Source organism: Artemia sp. Qi Xiang Cuo, chromosome 4 (genome assembly GCF_049724085.1).
Source record: "Artemia sp. Qi Xiang Cuo chromosome 4, ASM4972408v1, whole genome shotgun sequence".
NCBI classification, from domain to species: domain Eukaryota; kingdom Metazoa; phylum Arthropoda; class Branchiopoda; order Anostraca; family Artemiidae; genus Artemia; species Artemia sp. Qi Xiang Cuo.
Window position 1 is genome coordinate 88,979,879 of NC_142797.1, and position 20,845 is coordinate 89,000,723.

The 20,845-nt window shown below is 34.2% G+C and overlaps 1 protein-coding gene across 1 annotated transcript in view; it reads left to right on the forward strand.

Annotated features, from left to right (window-relative positions):
• The window catches only part of LOC148953604 (uncharacterized), a 95,164-nt gene that overhangs the window by 60,319 nt on the left and 14,000 nt on the right, over positions 1 to 20,845 (forward strand). The window contains exons 5-6 of the mRNA XM_089088606.1: positions 5,920 to 6,013; positions 17,339 to 17,463. Of these exons, the coding sequence (XP_088944732.1) occupies positions 5,920 to 6,013; positions 17,339 to 17,463 (219 nt within the window). The remainder of the gene's footprint in view (positions 1 to 5,919; positions 6,014 to 17,338; positions 17,464 to 20,845) is intronic.

Genomic DNA, 20,845 nt, shown 5'->3' on the forward strand with positions numbered 1-20,845 from the left:
CTCAGACTGTTGCACAGACTTATGATGAGGTTTTGGAAGAAATGATTTCTTTTTCTTGCCTTGCTTGCAGAACAGCTTTGCTGAATCCCCTCTGGTACTTCCACAATCTGGCAGGTCCAAACATATCTTTGTTGTCAGACTGGAGCAGCTTGTAGGACATTATCATGTCACCTCTTTGTTGACAGTATCTTAAAGCTGGTAAATTAAGGCTCTACTGTTGACATGAATTCTCTTTATCTTTGAGGCCCTTTATGGATTTTGTTCCCCTTCTTTAGACATATTTAAGAGCCAGCTGGTCTGTTTTATTAATTGGTGACACATATTCTATACTCCAATCTTGGTCTCACTCAGCTCTTTTAATGTTTAGTAACTATTGCTGGGGATGTATTGGTGATTGTGTGCTTGAATATACCAAGACTTTGGGTAGGCACTTGCTACTGTAGTTCAAGTGTTGCAGTTGAATTTAACGTCTTCATCCACAACAATCCCCAAATCTCTTTTTGAGGTACTCTTGGAAATCAGTTGTCTCACACAAGCATTTGATGACATTGAGCATTGCCATCATAAATTATTTTTTCCAAAATGGAGAACCTTGCACTTTTCAACATTAAACTCAAGCCTCCATATATTGGCCCATTTGCAAAAGCTGTCTAGATCTGACTGTATTGAGGCCAAACCCTGCTGTGTGTTAACAGGTGTAATGAGTTTTGAGTCATTAGCATAGAGGCTAATATTTGTAATGTTTCTTTGAGCATCAATAATGTAGACATTGAAGAGTGTAAGCCCCAAAACAGTTCCTTTAGGCACTGCAATTATAACCTCAGCTATTTCAGGGTAGAAAGCTATACCACCTTCACCAAAAACTCTGCCCTGCTGCTTTTTTTCCTTAAAAAAAAACACATTATTGAATCCACCACACCCTTCTCAATTTCAATTGCTTTCAGTTTTAACTGGAGCCTTTGATGACAGACTTAATTGAAGGATTTAGCAAAGTCTAGCAGAACCATATCCACTGAGAGACTTTGGTTAAGGAGCTCTGTTATGTGTTTGTATGAGTCAATCAGATTTGTTTCAACTGATCTACCTGGTTGGAATCTATGCTGCGGTTTTGATAGAAGGTTAGTTTTGGCCAAATGTTTGAAAATGGTAGCATTTACAATGCCTTCTAGGATTTTCCAAACAACAGAGGTAATACTGATTGGCTGATAATTATGAGCTTTGGTCCTGTCTCCTCCTTTGTGCATTGGTGAGGTTTGGGCTACTTTCCAGTCTAATGGTATGACTGGAAGAGCTTCGAAAGTGACAATACTAATTGGACATGAGCTTTCTCTAATAGTTGTGGTTGAATGTTATCTGACCCAACAGACTTATTTGGATTAAGCTTTTTAAGCCAAGATTCAAGCTCAGCCTTATCCACTATTATTGGAGACACTTGAGCATTAATTATGTAGTGTAGTGGGGTTGGGAGGGGGGCAGCATCTGCAGATGTGAGTGCTGATGCAAACTGGTGATTCAAGGCATTAGCAATTTTTTGGGGTCATTTGACTTGATTCTATTACAAACCTGCTCTGTAACCATATGCCATATAATTATTGTTTTTTTTTTCTAAATTTAGGAAATATATTTGCAGATCTTTGAAACCTCATAAATGGGGATTGAGCAAAATTATGAAGCTGAAAACAGTTTTCTGGCACTTTATTTAAGCAGGAGATCTGTTGTCCAAGGTTTACTTTCACAACACAAAGATTTTTAAAAGTCATCAAAAGTCACTGCCCTCTAGATGGAGGAGAATTGGACTTCAAATACCTTCCTGGAGAACTTCAGAATATCTTCCTGTGAAATACTTTGGTGTGTAGACCCATCCCTTCAAGTTTCATTTTCGTAAATAGCAACAAAGACCACACTGTCTTTCTATCATAAACAGCAGGTTCTGTGCTAGTGTCTTAATTCATTTTGAATTAAATTTGTGTAAAGAATATTTAGTGAGTATTCCCCCAAATCTAAGGAAATATTATTTCCTATATCTATTTAAGGAAATATTATTATGTATTCTAATTCATTTCAATTGCTTGTTGAACAACCTGTTTTATCCCTAGGTAATTGCTAATAAGGGCAGATTCTGCAAAAAGTATTTATTGGCTCGGGTTATCAAAAACATGGCTGCTTAAAGCAGAATCAAAAGAAGCTTTAACACTATTAGAATTCAAAGCTTGGGTAATATCATTCTTATGCTTTTCTTGGCGTTTCTCCAAATTCTGGTGGGTTCTACCTATGTAGTATTGGCCAGAGTCACATGGTATTTGATAAATCCCTCTTTGGCAAGTAACTGGGGCTTTATCTTTACCAGAGTTTAGGAAATTCATGATTTTGAAATTGTTAGTAAATACTAGAAACAGATTATTTTTTGAGCAAACTTTTTTAAAATTTGTAGTGATTTTTCGTATATACAGGAGGTAGATTATATTTGAAGGCTTATTGGGATTCTCACATGGTAAAATACCATTGATTTTATGTGAGTGTCTTTTCAGTCTATGGCTAATTGTATTATTAATAAATAAAATGGGATACCCATTTCCAAAAAGTATGTCCCTGATGTAATTTAGTTCTGCTGCAATGTGAGAATCAGAGGAAATGTTTAGGGCATGATCGACAAGAGAGGTTATGACTGCTCTTTTAACTTGTGAGGGGTGATTTGATTTAACACAAAGATAACTATTGTTTTGTGTTGGTTTTCTGTAAATATTAAAATAAAGTTTATCAATGCTATAATTAATTAACAGATCTAGTAATGGTATTTTATTTGTAATTTAAATTTCTAAGGTAAACTCTAAATTTCTATCATATGTATTAAGGTGATCTAAAACATCCCTAAGTTTATTTTGCCCATAATTCTAACGTGATATTACGTTATCCATGTATTGTCCTAAATAGATATGTTTTAAGAAATATGAATTTAACACCTAATTTTCAAGATGTTCCACCCCTTTCCAAGAAGTAGCTAACTAGTAGCTACAAAAAGTAGCTAAACTAGAATTTTACTCAATGGAAAGGGGCTAGGTTAGGAAAATGTTGAGTGGGGAGGGGGAGGATGTTAAACTAAATTAGAAGACACTAAGTCTTTTGGATTTACACTTAAAGCAAGAGGTTAGAGCTTGAAGTTGAAATGAAATAAACAAAATTGTTAATCTTCATTTGGACCCATATTGTAATTCATTAATGCTTTTAAAAGGCATAAGAGGATGATGGCTGCCCTTGAATAACTTGCCTCTTAGAAAGACACTACAACTGTTAATTACCAGTTATTTCTCTCCCTTCTCCCATTTTTATGGCCAGGTTTGGTCCGTACAAAAAAATATGTATAGGGGGGGGGGGGGGGCTACAGATTTTTTAATATACTATGTGAAATTTTATTGTTTTGAAATGTGTTTTTATTGTCAATGAAATTAAATGCCTTTCACTTAAGGAAAGCTAGTTTTGAGCATATTTCAAGACGATTTAAAATTGGCAATACAATTTACTTTCTGTGCTTGGTTATAGACTAATATAGAGCCATGATTATAAGAGCTGCACATTAACTTGCCCAAGAGAAGTTGCTTAATTTAATTGGCAATACCCTAGTTAAATTGGCCTAAGGCCCAAATTTGGTACAGCTTGTATTTATTGAATTTAATTTAATAATTTACTTAAACCCTCTATAGCAAAAATTATTAAAGTTTTGAAAGGAGGAATAAGGGGGAGAGAGGAAAAAAGACACACAAAACACACAGACTAGAAAATAAAAAACTAGAAAAATATAAGAAATGAACAAAGAAAAAAAAACAACATAATCATAAAAAGTAAGAAATACAAACAATTTAACACGCTATAAAATATCTTTATTAGAAGGAGATGACAAGGGATGGACCTAGCTAATTAACACTACCATTTGAAAGTTAGGAATTTTAATATTCCTGCAAAGGAAACGGTTATGAATACCATCCATTTTCTAAAGTATTTTAAAAATACTAAATACTATTGACATTTTGCTGTTCCTATACCATGGAGGTAATTGTAAAAAAAAACTTTTCAAATTTAACATACACTGAATTAATGCATCTTTTTCCTTGACTGGAGAGAAAAGACCACACAGTGGCCAAAAAGAAAATATGTGGGCCAAAGAGAGTGTTCTAAAAGTAGCCTAGTGTATTTTGGTCAAACTGACCTCTGACTCGGGCAAGGGCTCCATCTGTCTTTCTAATATTTTCTTTTAGACTATGGATTATGAGGTGTTATGTATCACAAAGAGTTTTTCTATACGGAGAGCCAAGATATATCAAAGATTTTTCTTCCAGAACTACAGTTTCATCTATATTAATAGGGAGAGGACCTCTAATATGTCTGTTAATACCAAATATGTAAACTTATTTTTGGATGGTGTAATGGTTAACCCTATGGAATTGAAACTCCTAGAAAGTGAGGTCACAGCTTCCTGCAACCCAGATAGATTCTCAACTAATAATAGAAGGTCATCAGCATATAAAATATGACTGATATTAACGCCATCTAGATTGACCCAAGGAAGCAAAATTGTTGTAGCCGAGCAAAGACCTACATTGAAAATTATAGGACTAGTCGCTGACCCCTAGTTAACCCCTCTCCTAATGGGTATTTTGCTTGAATTTGAATGGCCAATTCTGATTCGAGTGGTAGAATTTTGGTACCATGACCTAAGAGACTTGAACGGGTTTTTCACCCCAGATTTCAAGAGAGATAAAATGTATTGGGGGTGAAATATGGAGTCAAATGCTCCAAATATGTTGAGTGCACAAGCGAATAATTCTTTTTTAGAGTACTCCTAGTGATGGAGAACTGAAAGAAGTGTTCCGAGAGCATTCTGAACACCAAGACGTTCTTTTGCCTCTTTAAGGCCTGGATACTTAGACCTGCCTATTTTCCTGGTACCCCTCCTTATTCTTTCTCGTGGAATGAAAGCAGGGGCTCCGATTTTTAGAACGTGAACTATCTGGGTCTGATAAAGCTCAAGATCTAGGAGATCAGATGAAGGAGAAGTAGCTAGAAGATGGAAAAAACGTGACTAGTTGGAGTTTTAGAGAGAAATGATAACGATAAAACTATGTGCTTTTGCTTGCTGCTTTCTTTAGCATGGTACAACGAAAATTGAAACTAGTGTGATAGCCACCACCTTCACCTGAACCCTGTGGCAGGGCTCCTGTTTTGAAGAGCAATAATCATATAGATGGAAAAGAATGGCCGTTTATCACAAGGTCTCCTTGTGTTTATCTCTTATTAAGTCCCAATAAGGCTTTTCTGTCTATGTTAAAATTGCCATAAGAACACGTTTTTTATGTTTCATGGGGATGGGTCAAGAGTACTTTTCTTAGAATCATCAATTTTGACCAGCTGTTGATTTAGATGAGGGGAAGACCCTCATCTCTAATCCTCTCTGCTCAAAGAACACTCCTTAGAAAGCTGATTAGAGTAATATAATTTTACTATATTACTATAAAGTAAGTAAAGACTGTGGAGTCATCCAATATAAACACCATATATTTCAAATCTATTTAGACCCACCTTTTACTCATTTTTTTATGTTATACAGTAGTACCATTTTTTATGTTATACAGTAAACCAAAAGTAGTAAGTAGTAAAATAATAAGTAAAACCAAAGTAAGAGAAGTAAAATTAGTAAACAAAACCAAAGTAATAAATAGTTAAGCCAAATCAAATTTTGTAATAAAATCCAGTTGGCTTATGATTTATTTCTTGCTAATTGCTTTCTCTCAATTCTTTTCTTACAAATGCATCTAGTCTGATATTGTTAGAAATTGATATTCGAGCTTTTAACCTCAGATCAAATGTATTAGGCATAAATTAGAATGATGCTTTGACTTAAAAATATTAACTGAGACTTTATTTCAGAATTCATTTCAAGAGCTTGAAGATGATATAGGTGAAGCAGTATTAATTGATTCATGGGATGAAGGTGAATTGGACAAGAAAGTTACAAAAAAAGGTATTAATTTTTTTCTTTATGCATGATAAAACACCTTTACACAGATAATTTTTTTCTTTATGCATGATAAAACACCTTTACACGGATAAAAGTACCAAACACCGTTTGCTAAGCTGTTCTCAAAAGGAATAGCAACAAGGTAACTCAAAACCGGAAGACCAAAGTCTGATTGAACCTATATTGCCTTGTTTATCATCCCTTTGAAAACAGATTAGCAAACATTTTTGGGTAATTATCTCAAAAGTATAAAACACAATCTTTAGACGTGACGGCTATTAAATGAAAAGGTAGTTTATGGGCTAACTTACAAAGTAGTTATAGTTATAGTAGCTACAGTTATATTGATCGGAGTAATGAGGGAGTAGAAAAGTTTCGTTTTGAGAGTTGTTGATAAATTCTTATTCCTCCAGATAATTGAGTATCTGGATGTGAAACTGGAGTTCGCAAGCCAGGCGTCTCTTGTCGTCTTTGAGTTGGTTGTTATCAGAAGTAAGTAGGCTCCCTAGGTATGTCAAGTCTTCCACCCACTCAATGATATCTCTACCAAGCCGAAGGCTGAGATTTGCCTGTGAATCGGGCTTACGTGAGCAGCGCATGGCTTTCGTTTTTGAGGTTTTTGCATTTTTTTTCTTTTTCTTTATGTATATATGTTTGTTTCTTTAAGCATGGCTTTTTTTTACTGGAAACATAAGCATAAAACTGTTATTTTAAGATATCCATTTCTAATAAGTAAGGAGGGCCTGAAGGGTGGTGGTGGCTGGGGGAAGGGTCTCAGAAGGTTAGATTATAATCAATTAAAGAATCAATTAGTTCTTTGGTACATTTTGGTGAAAAACAGATTGAATTTACAGACGGGGTAGGTTGACATCAGGCCCATTGAATTTGGCCAAATTTTTCATTGAGGCTACTAAAGACGGATTCGATACACATTTATGCGCTTTTGACATTTCCTAACGTTTCGACATCGTTAGGATCTCTCAAGCTATTTATTCTCTTTTAAGTTAAGGTACAAACAATTCGGTAATTTGACATTATACTGAACTGTCTTGACAATATACCGAAGCAAAGTGGGTCAGTACTATATGAGGAAAGCTGTCCCCTCCCAGACCCTTAATCTTTACACTGAAGTCTTAAAGTTCTTTAAAATGCTTCTCATTCAAATTACACGTCTTTCATAAAGAACTGTAACAGAAAGTGAAATTTTATCGTAAAGAGTAAGAGTTGTGGAAAGGGCAGCCCTCTCGTGTACATAATAGCTTTAGTTCGTTCTAGGTTTTAATGTTGCTTCTTACTTTCAGTTTAAAAAGATTGCATTTTTTTCTATTTAATTTCTGATCGTTTTCAAATCATACTAGGCAATTCCGTCTCCCCTCTTGTAAAATTTCCCATGGAAATTTTTGGTCACTTATAAATGACAGTAGAACTTTTGATTTCAGATCAAATTTCCACTCTCTTGATCACTGGTTTGACATGATCACCCCTGGAAAAAAAAGAAAACAAACAAATAAACATGTATCCATGATCTTTCTTGTAGTAAAAAATGCAAAATTCCAAATTTTGTATATAGCAGTTTGAAACCTGTACGTGCTGAATCTGATAGCTTGATTTTCATCCAGATCTTGACTTTTTGGGGGCGTTTCCTACTTTTTTCCAAAGTCAGGAACATTCTCTCATGGTTGTAATTTTTGATGGGTAATATCAAACTTTCCGAATTTTATATGGTGGCCGGCGTTTACTACCCCGAAAATACTCCCACGGAAAGTTTTTGGGGGTGTTTCCCTCCTTTTTTGAAAATAGGGAAAATTATCTCAGGGTCGTAGTTTTGACGGGTAATATAAAATTTACCGAACTTTATATGGTGGCCGGTGTTTACCGCTCGGAAAAATAGGGTGTTCTAAATTTGAGAATTTTATTTGAATTGTGTTTTTTTTTAGGTTCTTTGAGAAGGACTTAAAGGAAAAAGAGGAATTTACCCACCATACATATATTAAAAAAAACTGCAAATCAATTTTTGTTTCAAAAACTTCCATGAACTTCTGTAATTTTTGGCAGTAGCAGGCACCAAATTAAAAAGAAAGAGAAGGTAAAAAATAGGTAAAAAAATAGGTAAAAAAATTAGGTAAAAAATAATAAAAATAAAGCTAAAAACCAAAAAGTTTAAGACTTAGCTTTCCTTTGAAAGGACAGTTGGCTTTGGGAACCAACAAATTCTTATTGTTTAAGTTCTTACGTACGGAAGCGTTGTCAAATTCTACGGGTTATTTTTCTTTTCTTCCAAGTGTAAAACTACCGCAAATCACCATTTAAGAGTAAATGAAACCCAGAGCGAACAGAAATTACAATAGATAGCCTAGTCAAACTCAAACCAAGCAAAAATTAAAGGAGTAGGGCTGATAACCCCAGTTTCTTCTCGAAACTTGAACATAATTTGCACTCAACTAGAAAAACAAATAAATGTGGACTGTCAGTTTAATATATGTATTCTGATGTTTATTCCTTAAAGTCCCAATGCCTCTTTATTTATTTCAGTAAAAAAGTGAAAACATTTAAAATGTATTTAGCTTTCAATAAAGTGCAAATTATTTTCTGGTCTTGAGAAGGTGTTTTACACTTTTTCTACCATATTTTTTTATAAAAAGTACGCGCTGAATAGGCATTTTTTAAGTTTTCAAATTCTTCCTGAAACAAATTGGATCTAAAAAATTTGTTTATAGATGTCACTGTATACAAAACGGAGTAGCGTTAATACAAATTAAAATTCAACAGAAACAGCTAGGTATCGATGCCGTCTATAAATCAATTTTCGTAGATGGCAGTTGTTTCACCACGAGTTTCAAAACTTAAAAATATTTTTTAATGCATTCTTGTTTTTTCAAAAATTTGTCAGAAAAAGTGTAAAACACTGAAAGAAGTAAAGATAAAGGTTACCCCCATGCGACGTGCTGCAAATGTAATTGTGCCAGCTTTGTTAGGCATGACAGTACGCCATTCATCCTTTCTGTTGCCTATTTCCTAATAAGAGTTCATCAGCTTGTATTGCCAAAATATATTTTTTTGGTTATTTTTCGTAGTAAATTTTAGAAATTTACAACTTTATTCTAGTTCTAACAAAGATTATATAATATTAGTAAGACATTTTAAAGCGATGTTTTTTAATGTAATCTTTCGTTTTTTTTTGCGTTAAATTAAATAAGTAGCTTCATAAACTTTTACTAACTTTAAAATAAATTGATTTAAAAAAAAACAAAAAAAACAGATGAAGCTTCATTGGATATTTGTTTTATGCAAACGAACATAATCTTCAAATTATGCTCATCATAGGCAGCGTAATACCGCTACCTAAGTAAAGAGCGATGTGGGCACAATGTATTATTTGTTTATTTTTTGGTCTTAGGCTAGGGCACTTCGTAACGAAGGACTTGTCGTAGAAACTTCGAAAAGGGCTCATTCGATTGGAAATTACAACGGCTAGTGCCCTTTACCCCCCCCCCCCCCCTTCGACCACCATTTCCCCAAACACATTCAATCAAAATTTGGAGATAGTCATTTTGAACAACGTAGTTGATAGGTCCGGAAATTATGTATTTAAAGATGACAACCCCACCACAGCCGTCAGGGCAAGGGTTGTAAGTTATGGCCTGGGGGTATTTAAGGTTTATATTTAAGGTTTATATTTATATTAAGGGTGATCATATAAACTTTGGAGAGGGCTCTTTGGATTTCTAAACAGAAGTTTTAGTGCCCTTTTTGAGATTCAGAGTGATCGGAGGATGGATACTCCCCCTCACACACACTCACCTCGTATTTTTCCCAAATGCATCTAATAGAAATTTTGAGATGACCATTTGTTGTCGCAAAAATTTCGAAAAAGGCTCATTCGATAGGAAATTGCAACGGCTAGTGCCCTTTTTAATAGTCAAAAGTGATTGGAGGGCAACTAAGCCCCCTCACACGCCCAAACGCATCCAATCAAAATTTCCCCAAACGCATCCAATCAAAATTTCGAGATAGCTATTTTGTTCAACGTAAATGAAAAGTCTCGAAATTATGTCTTTGAGGATGACACCCCCCCCTCCACAGCCCTCAGGGGACGGGTTATAAGTTATACCCTGGGGACAAATAAGGTATATATAGAAAGGGTAATTGAAAAAAACAACTCTGGAATGGGCTCATTGGATTGGAAATTAGATGTTATAGTGCCCTTTTTAAGATTCAGAATGTTCAAAGGGTGGGTCCCCCCCCCCTTCCCACATACCTCGTATTTTCCCAAAATGAATATGATAGAAATTTTGAGATGGCTATTTGTTATCGTAGAAACCCCCGAAAACCACCCCCCCACCCCCCATTGACTATATTCATTTATGTTATTTTACTGTGTTCATGGCTGTATATTTGGCTTTAAAATACACTTATTTGCCTATCTATCCAATATGCAGAATTATTGTACCAAACACATTTTGCATGCAGACCCGTTATGCTTACCCCCCCCCCCCCTCCCCTAATGTGTAAATCTATAGCGCAAATTTATTTCTAAAGTAACGAAGAAACTAACAAAAGAAACCGGTGTGTTCTGGAATTTTACACAGCGTAAACTTGAGTGAGTGGCGCATAATACACAAGTACCAAAATTCCATCCCCCTACGGAAATTAAAAAAATTAAAGTCTCAAATTTGGAAAGCCTTATTTTCCTCGTATTTTCCGCGGGGGGTATTTTCCGTGGGGGGGGGGGTTAAACGCTGTCCACCATATATATATATATATATATATATATATATATATATATATATATATATATATATATATATATATATATATATATATATATATATATATATATATATATATATATATATATATATATATATATATATATATATATATATATATATATATATATATATATATATTAAGATATATATTTAGAAACATTGAGAAATAAAATTGCAGGAATTTGTTGAGGGGAGAGGGGTACTAAAAGCCTTAAAAAACGCATCAAAAATATATTTGTATGTATGTTTTTTACTTTTTTATAAGTCAACAAAAATTTCGGGGGATGGGCTCAAACCCAGTTGAAGAAAAATCACAGATTTTAAAATCTTGAAAAAGAAGGGTAGGAAAGAGAACTTATAAGGCCTTAGGGCAGTTGTACATGTAGCACAAAAGGTCTGTGTTACTGCATAAAAGCACACTTCAGGGTTAGCACGCTAGGACTGTTCTTAGAGTTTTTAAATTGACCAGCACATTGTGAGCATTCTTTTGGATTATCTTAAGTAGCAGAAATACGGCCAAATGGCTGGCATCTGTAGGACAAATGGGGGGGGGGGTGGAACTTATATTCTGACATATATAACTGCTCAAAGCCAATCTTACATGGACTGTCGTTAGCTTTTTGCAGGTGTTCTCTGGTTTCAAATAACATAGGAAAGATTGGCTGAGCGAACTTCAGTTCTTTAGATACCTTTTGGATGTCATCAGTTGACGCTCCAAGGGGAGTACGCCGGTTAATGCCAAAATATGAGTTGGATTTCAGTTTTGCATATGCCCCTTGGTTAGAGTTTGCTAGATATTCCGCAAATGTAATTTTGACAACTGCTAGCTACATAGTCCAGAATATCTTTACCGGTATTTGGGTTGTCTAGATGTTTTACAGGATTTTTGACGACAACAGCATAAGTAGGCTTTTCAGGTACTGTTTTAGATACAGAATTCCGAGGTACACCCCTAACACCCCTAAAAGCTATAAATTACATGTTGAAATTCGTGTAATCTATGACTAAGTGTCGCAGTAGTTTCCTCCGGAGCCACAGGCACTTTACCTGGTTCGAATATGACAAATCTTTGGACAGACGCCATTTTTCTTATCACAGGTATCAAATGCCAGTAAACATCAAATGTTGAAAACTCTCTATTTATTGTGTCACTAATCCAATTTTTTTTATTTATCACTGAATAACTTGACTATAAATTATCATTACATTTTGTTCATTTTTCCTTTTAATTCACTCGTATTTTCAATTGAATATTTTGCTGATTTTTTTTACATTTCTTCAACTTTAAAAATATAGAATATAGCTGATTTCTCAATTCAGTTTGTTCTACTTAAGTGACTGAAAAATATTTGAAGTGTTTGATATATTTCTATGTTGTTCTTAAGGAAAACAGTAACTTTTATTCCCCTATGCGAATTTAACGAAAACTTGAATGTCACATTGTTTATTGTTTTATTTTTAGTTTGTGATCTATTAGTTTCTTTCCCAATGTTAATTTTCTTTTTAATCTTGCATTATTCTTTTACAATTCTTTTAATATTTATTTATGTCAATATAATAGTTTACCAAAGATTTAGATTAGAGATACTTTATAAAGCCTTTTAAAAAAAACTTCAGATCTTACATTAATGCTTAGTCAAAGATATTAGATTTTCAATTACTTTAAGTATATTAAGTTTAAACAATTATTTGCTTACAATTAAAGTAACTGGATTTTTTCTTATATCAATTAATTGAACGAAATTTAGTTTTTTTTGTGTGTTAGTTTTGTGTGTCAAACAAGACAATAATATCTTATATATATTTTGGGATTTTTGTCCTAGTCAAAGTATTTATAATATTCTTATGTGAGAAGCCATGTATGAAATAATTATTCACTGTAGACCAATTTTCTATCTTAAATCAGGTTCTTCCATCTTTTAATGAAAAGCTGAAAAACAGCTTTTAACAAGTCTTTTAAATTAACTTAACTTTGATTATTAGAAAATTTTGTGTAAAATCGTAATTAAAGAAGCAAGTATGATTCAGAAGGTTTTTCTTTGGCCCAGAATCTAATTCCACGGATTCGAGGTGTTGAATCTTTTAAGAATTTGCTGTAATGAAAAAAAAGTTATATCGTGAATATATCAAAACTGCGCAGTCACTACCACCCTCAAAGATAATAAAATTAGATGCATGCTTCAGAATGAAATATCCTGTATATGCGGTATAACTTTTGGTGTAACTTGTGTTTAGATATATATCTGTTCTGGTGTTTCACATTCCACTCTAAACAAACCAACATATACAGTATAATTAACGAGTTGTAGTTTGTAATCATTACGATTATTACAGTGAATATTTTACTATGACTTTATCTCAGTTTTCCTACTATTTATAATTTATATAATTTTCGTACTATTTATAATAAATTTATAATATTTATAATAGTACTTAATGAGTTATTACTTATAATAATTAGAAGTAAGAATTTAAAAATAATTTCAAGAATAGTTTAAGACTTCCTTCATATTTTCACATGGCATTTACTGTTGATCGTATTTTATGTTGTTAAATTGTTTTGCTAATTCTATCATTTCTAGATTATCCTTTAATTATGTCCAATTTTCTTGTTGGAAGTACGTGTGAGCTCATAACTCCGTCTATCAAAAAATAAACAAGCTTATGATCATTTTTGGCTAATATTACCAAGTATCAACTTTCAAGATTGAAACTTCTGAAGTGCCAACAAGTATGCTTCATTATTAGTATGATGATACTTTTCTACTTAAGTTGATTGATATGGTAATATTTATATGTACTATTCAAAAATAAATGAAATCAAATTTACATTCATTTTCTATCAAAAGAAATCCGTTGTTATATTAAAATCCTAAAACTCTTTAATCTAAAATCTGTTCGTAGTTTTTCACTAAATTAGTTATTTGGTTATGATTTAAGCATGGGTTTAAAAAAGACCATTAAAAGGAATTTTTAAATCTGATGTTGCCTATTTTCTAATTAGAGTTCATCAGCTTGTATTGCCAAAACATATTTTTTTGGTTATTTTTCGTAGTGAATTTTTGAAATTTACAACTTTATTCTAGTACTAACAAAGATTATATAATATTAGTAAGATATTTTAAAGCTATGTTTTTTAATGTAATCTTTCGTTTTTTTGCGTTAAAAAAAAACAAAAACAAGTATCTTTATAAACTTTTCCTACATTTAAAATAAATTGATTAAAAAAAAAAAAATGAAGCTTTATTGGATATTTGCTTTATGCAAACGAACATAATCTTTTAAATTATGCTCATCATAGGCAGCGCAATAGCGCTACCTGAGTAAAGAGCGATGTGGGCACAATATATTATTTGTTTATTTTTTGGTCTTAGGCCAGGGCATTTCGTAACGCAGGACTTGTCGTAGAAACTTCAAAAAGGGCTCATTTGAGTGGAAATTACAACGGCTAAGGCCCTTTACCCCCCCCCCCCCCCGACCACCATTTCCCCAAACACATTCAATCAAAATTTGGAGATAGTAATTTTGAAAACGTAGTTGATAGGTCCGGAAATTATAAATTTAAAGATGACCCCCCCCACAGCCCTCAGGGCAATGGTTGTAAGTTATGTCCTGGGGGTATTTAAGGTTTATTTAGATAGGGTGATAATATAAACTTTGGAGGGGGCTCATTGAATTGCTAATCAGAAGTTTTAGTGCCCTTTTTGAGACTAATAGTGATCGGAGGATGGATACTCCCCCCCCACAAACACACCTCGTATTTTCCTGAAATGCATCTGATAGAAATTTTGAGATGGCCATTTTTTGTCGCAAAAATTTCGAAAAAGGCTCATTCGATTGGAAATTGCAAAGGCTAGTGCCCTTTTTAATAGTCAAAAGTGATTGGAGGGCAACTAACCCCCATCCCACGCCCATCAATTCCCCAAACACATCCAATCAAAATTTTGAAATAGCTATTTTATTCAACGTAAATGAAAAATCTGGAAACCCCACAGCCCTCAGGGCAAGGGTTGTAAGTTATGACCTGGGGGTATTTGAGGTTTATATAGAAAGGGTGATCATATAAACTTTGGAGAGGGCTCTTTGGATTTCTAAACAGAAGTTTTAGTGCCCTTTTTGAGATTCAGAGTGATCGGAGGATGGATACTCCCCCCTCACACACACACCTCGTGTTTTCCCCAAATGCATCTAATAGAAATTTTGAGATGGGCATTTGTTGTCGCAGAAATTTCGAAAAAGGCTCATTCGATTGGAAATTGCAACGGCTAGTGCCCTTTTTAATAGTCAAAAGTGATTGGAGGGCAACTAACCCCCATCCCACGCCCATCATTTCCCCAAACACATCCAATCAAAATTTTGAGATGGCTATTTTGTTCTACGTAAATGAAAAGTCTGGAAATTATGTCTTTGAGGATGACACCCCCCTCCCTCCACAGCCCTCAGGGCAAGGATTATAAGTTATACCCTGGGGACAAATAAGGTATATATAGAAAGGGTAATCGAAAAAACTCTGAAATGGGCTCATTGGATTGGAAATTAGATGTTCTAGTGCCTTTTTTAAGATTCAGAGTGATCAAAGGGTGGATACCCCCCCCCCTTCCCACATACCGCGGATTTTCCCAAAATGAGTCAGATAGAAATTTTGAGATGGCCATTTGTTTTCGTAGAAACTTCGAAAAGAGCTCATTCAATTGGAAATTGAAAGGGCTAGTGCTTTTTTTAATAATCGAAAGTGATTGGAGGTATTAAATTAAAACAGTCAAGGCATGGTGAGTGGGAAGATGAACTAAATCAGAAGACACAATGGACTAATTCAAGGTTGTCAAAAGGGTGTATTTGTGACATCTCTGGAAAGGCTAAAGGAATTGAAATGAATTTTTTAGGGCATGTTGAGGGGTGGTATTAATGGTTAATTAATATTGGTCTGTAATTAGAGATGTAACATTATTGGGTCAGGATTCCTTAAGCCCTCTAGAACCCCAAAGATGGTGAAGATTTTCAACCCATTTATTTGAATACTATTCCCTGTATTCTTCCACCCAAAGTACTATAGTACAACTATTAGCAAATTTTATATCAAAATTTTGAGCAACATACAAATAGTAAACAAAAATCTTAATTCTTATGGAAAAAAGCTGAAAATATAAAAAAAATTCTCTTAATTAATGAAAACCCCTAAATCTATTTAAAACGAAAAGAAACTAATTTAAAAATCCACAAATAAAGTTTTTCAAAAAAAAGCAAAGAGCTTAATTAACAAAGACGAATAGATATAAAATACCCCAATCATATATTTAAATATTATTTCGTATATTCAATAATATTTCAAAAACTATATTTGATGGTTATTACTTAGGTAGCGCTATAGCGCTGCCTGAGTAAAGATTGTTGCGGCTACGACGTCTTTGGTTGCCCCATACTAAACAACTCGCTATTCACGCTGAAGTTTTTTAGCACTTCTAAAAAAAACTTTTTATTTTTCTAATTAAATGACCTTTGTGTTCCAGGAGTCTCTCTTAAAGAATTGGGATAAAATTCGAATTTTAGCGTTAAGAGCGACGTGTTGAGGATGTGGGGATCCCCCCGTATACTTAATAATTTCTGTTTATTTTGAGCTTTAATGTTGCTCCTTACTTACATTTGAAAAAAAAACTACTTTTCTTATTTAATTTCTTTTCGTTTGTCAAATAATGCCTGAAAATCTGGCTCCACCTGCAAGGGAAAATTGCCCCTTCCCACGGAAATAATTTCTAGACAATTCTATCCCGGCGAAAGTTTGCCTGAGACAATTACTCCACGCGTAAATTTGAGTCGGCAAAGAGGAAGCAAGACTTACAAAAGAGTTTCGTACATGAATTTTGGCAAATTCTCTTAGTTTGAAATTTCCTGTGGAAACTTCCCTGCTCATGGAATATTTTCTCCGTGTAAATACCCCCCTCCCTAACCGAAATCTGTACGCATAATTCCCAATAACAAATACTATACGTAAACAATGGGCAAATTTAATACTGAAAGGTGTTTCCTCAGGGGCTTTAGGGGGGTCAAGATATCTCCAAAGGCATGGTTATTGGGCCTTTCAACAATGCTAAACACAATGGATATCTTAAAATTTTCATCAGGAAATTTCGAGAACAAAGGGGCGTTGGAGGGGGCGAAGTTGCACTCCAATTTTTTTGGTCACTTAAAAAGGGTACTATTTAACTTTTAGTTTTCGCTTGAATAAGCCCTTTCCCGACATTCTAGGATTTCTTGGTCGAAACGATCATCCCCCCCCCCCAAAAAAAAATGAACACGCATCCGTGATCTTTCTTCTGGTAAAAAAAAATATAAAATTCCAGATTTTGGAAGATAGGGGCTTGAAGCCTCTACATTAGGGTTCTCCGATACTCTGAATCTGATGATAGGGTTTTCATTAATATTCTTTGACTTTTAGGGGGGTGTTATCGCGCTGGTAGACTTTAATGGGCAACACTAAACTTAATGAAACCTATATATTTGGAATCAGCATAATAAGCCAATTCTTTTGATGTATCAGTATGAAAATTTCATTTTTTAGAATTTCGGTTTCTATTGGGCCGATTTGCTCCTTACTTACAATTCGTTCCCACGAACTGTTTGATATCTCCAAGTCTCAGTGTTTATATTATGGACCAGATCAGGTGTATCTTGGAAGAAGTCAGGGTAATAAAATCTGTTATTATTTGTCTGATGTTTTACCTCAGCCCTGACCCACGACAATTTTCCAGACGTAAAATTTTTACCTTTGGGGATGATATGACCCCCCCCCCCCCATAGTTCCTGAGGGTAGGGCTGTAAGTTACGTAATTTTACAAATGAAAAAAAAGTAATTTTAAATATGATATATAAGGATATTTTTTGGGGGGTTTTGATAGAGGGGGGAGGGTCTACGGGGACAATTTTTTGTGGGGAGTAAAGTTTCCAGGGGTTTTTTCAGGGGATATTTTACACGACGGAGAAGGGAATTTCCTAGTATGATTTGAAAAACAATAAGAAATTAAATATAAAAAAAAAACATCTTTTTCAACTGAAAGCAAGAAGCAACATTAAAACTTCGAACGAACGGAAACTATTCCGTAAACGAGAGGGCTGTCCTTTCCTCAACTCTTATGAAAGACTGTTCAAACACAAGGCCCGTTGAATTTCAATGAGAATCATTTTTAAAAACTTTAAGACTTCATTGTAAAGAGTTAGGGTTGAGGAGGGGACAGACATCCTCAAACAAATAAACACGCATCCATGATCTCTCTTCTGGTAAAAATGCGAAATTCAAAATATTGTCGTAGGAGCTTGAAATGTATATATGCTGAATATGTTTGTATGATTTCCATCGAGATCTTGACTTTTTGAGGGTGTTTCCCTCCTTTTTTGAAAGTCGGGAAAATTCTCTCAGGATCGTAATTTTTGATGGGTAATATCAAACTTACCGACTTTTATGTGGTGGGCTGCTTTTACACCCTGGGAAATACTCCCCCGGAAGTTTTTGTGGGTGTTTCCCTCCTTTTTCGAAAATAAGAAAAATTCTCTCAGGGTCGTAATTTTTGACGGGTAATATCAAACTTACCGAACTTTATATGATGGCCGGTGTTTACCACCCACAAAATACCCTCCCGAACTTAAGAAGAATTTAAACTTAACTTGAACTTCGAGAAGAACTTAAAGGAAAAAGGAACTTACACACCATAAGTATATTAAAAAGTTCGGAAAAAAAAACTGCAAATCAATTTTTGTTGAAAAGGCTTCCCTTTGAGCTTCTGTAATTTTTGGCAGTACCAGGCGCCAAATTAAAAAAAAAATAAATAAAAAATATAGGTGAAAAATCATAAAAATTAAGCTAAAGACATATGGCACCAAAAAGCTTAAGAAGGCTTAGCTTTCCTTTGAAAGCATAGTTGCTCTTGGGAACCAACAAATTCTTATTGTTCAAGTTTTTACGGACGAAAGCATTGTCAAATGCTACGAGTTAGTTTTTCTTATCTTTCAAATCTAAAAATACCACAAATCACCGTTAATAAATAAATGAAACCCAGAGCGAACAGAATTTACAATAGATAACCTAGTCAAAATTAATTTGACTCTACTAAAAAAAAAGAAGTAAACGTGGATTGTCAGTTTAACGTATTCTGATATTTCTTCCTTAAAGTCTCAATGTCTCTTTATTTATTACAGTAAAAAAGTGAAAACATTTAAAACCATTTTAGCTTTCAATAAAATGCAAATTATTTTCTGGTCTTGAGAAGGTGTTATACGCTTTTTTTGCCAAATTTTTTATAAAAGCACATGCATTAAATAGGCATTTTATAAGTTTTCAAATTCGTGCTTAAACAAATGGGATCTAAAAAATCTGTTTATAGATGCCACTGTATACAAAACGCAATGGCGCTAATACAAATTAAGACAAAAAACGGCCCAAAACTTGACATTCAACAGAAACTGCCAGAATTGAGGCTCTCTATAAAATTATTTTGTAGATGGCAGTTGTTTCACCACGAGTTTCAAAATTTAAAGAGTGTTTGTTCAATTCATGCTTTTTTTTCAAAAATTTGGCAGAAAAAGTGTAAAAACAATGAAAGAAGTAAAGATAAAGGTTATCCCCTTGCCAATTGTTTTATTTACATTTTTCCGTATGTCGAGTGAGGGGCATAGGCGTATACCTTTAAAATAGTAAATATATATAGTATATATATAATGGTTATAGGCGAATACTCCACCCCTCCCCTGGTGAATACTCCTCCGGGAAATATCCCCCGGAAAATACCCCCCCCCCCAGAGGAAAATACTCCCCCCCAGAGGAAAATACTCCCCCGCAGAAAATACCCCCCTCCCCCTCCCGCGGAAAATAGCCCCCGGAAAATACCCCGTGGAAAATAAGGCTTTCCAAATTTGATAATTTCATTCGAGTTTTATTTTTTAATTTCCGTATGGGGATGGAATTTTGGTACTTGTGTATTATGCGCCACTCACTCAAGTTTACGCTGTGTAAAATTCGAGAAAACGACGGTTTTTTCTGTTAGTTTCTTCGCTACTTTAGAAATAAATTTGCGCTATATTTGCACATTTAGGGGGGGGGGGGTAAGCATAACGGGTATGCATGCAAAATGTGTTTGGTGCAATTATTCCGCATATTAGATATATAGACAAATAAGTGTATTTTAAAGCCAAATATACGGCCATCACCACAGTAAAATAACATAAATGAATATGGTGAATGGGGAGGGGTAGGGGGGTCTTTAACACCCCAGAAAATGCCCTCCCCCACGAAAAATACCCCGCCCCCTCCTTTGGAAAGTAACCCCGACGGAAATACCCCCTCCTTGGAAAGTGCCCTCGTGGAAAATACCCTCCCCCCCTGTGGAAAATAAGGTTTCTAAGTTTTAAGCTTTTATTTTAGTTTTTTTTGGTGTTGTTGAAAAGTTCTAGTGAACAGGAAAAAGTGGAATTTACACCCAAGACGTATCTTAAAAACTTAGAAAAAAAAAACAAATCCGTTCTTGCTGACAGGGCTCCCTCATGATTTTCTGGAATTTTAGGTACTAGCGGGTGCAAATTTAAAAAATAAAAATGAAGAAGAAACATGATTTAAGAAAGCAATCACCAATATTAAGCTAAAACATATGACACCAAAAGTTTCAAGAAGGTTTGGCTATCCTTTGAAAAGATAGTGGGCTTTGGGAACCAACACATTCTAAATTGTTTAAGTTTTTACGGACAAAAGCGTTGTCAAATTCTACAAGATTGTTTTTTTTATCTTCCAAGTGTAAAACTACCACAAGTCACCATTAACAAATAAATGAAACCCAAAACTAACAGAATACAATAAATGGCCTAGTCAAACTCAAAACGAGCAAAAAGCGAAAGGAGAAAGGCTGACAACACCCAAGTCTTCGTCGGACCAGAAAATAATTTGTACTTTACTTTAAAAAAAAAACGTGTATTGTAAGTTTGATATACATATTCTGATATCTATTCCTTATAGTCTTAATACTTTATTTGTTGAAGTCAAACAAGTGAAAACATTAAAAATGTATTTTGTTTTCAGTAAAGT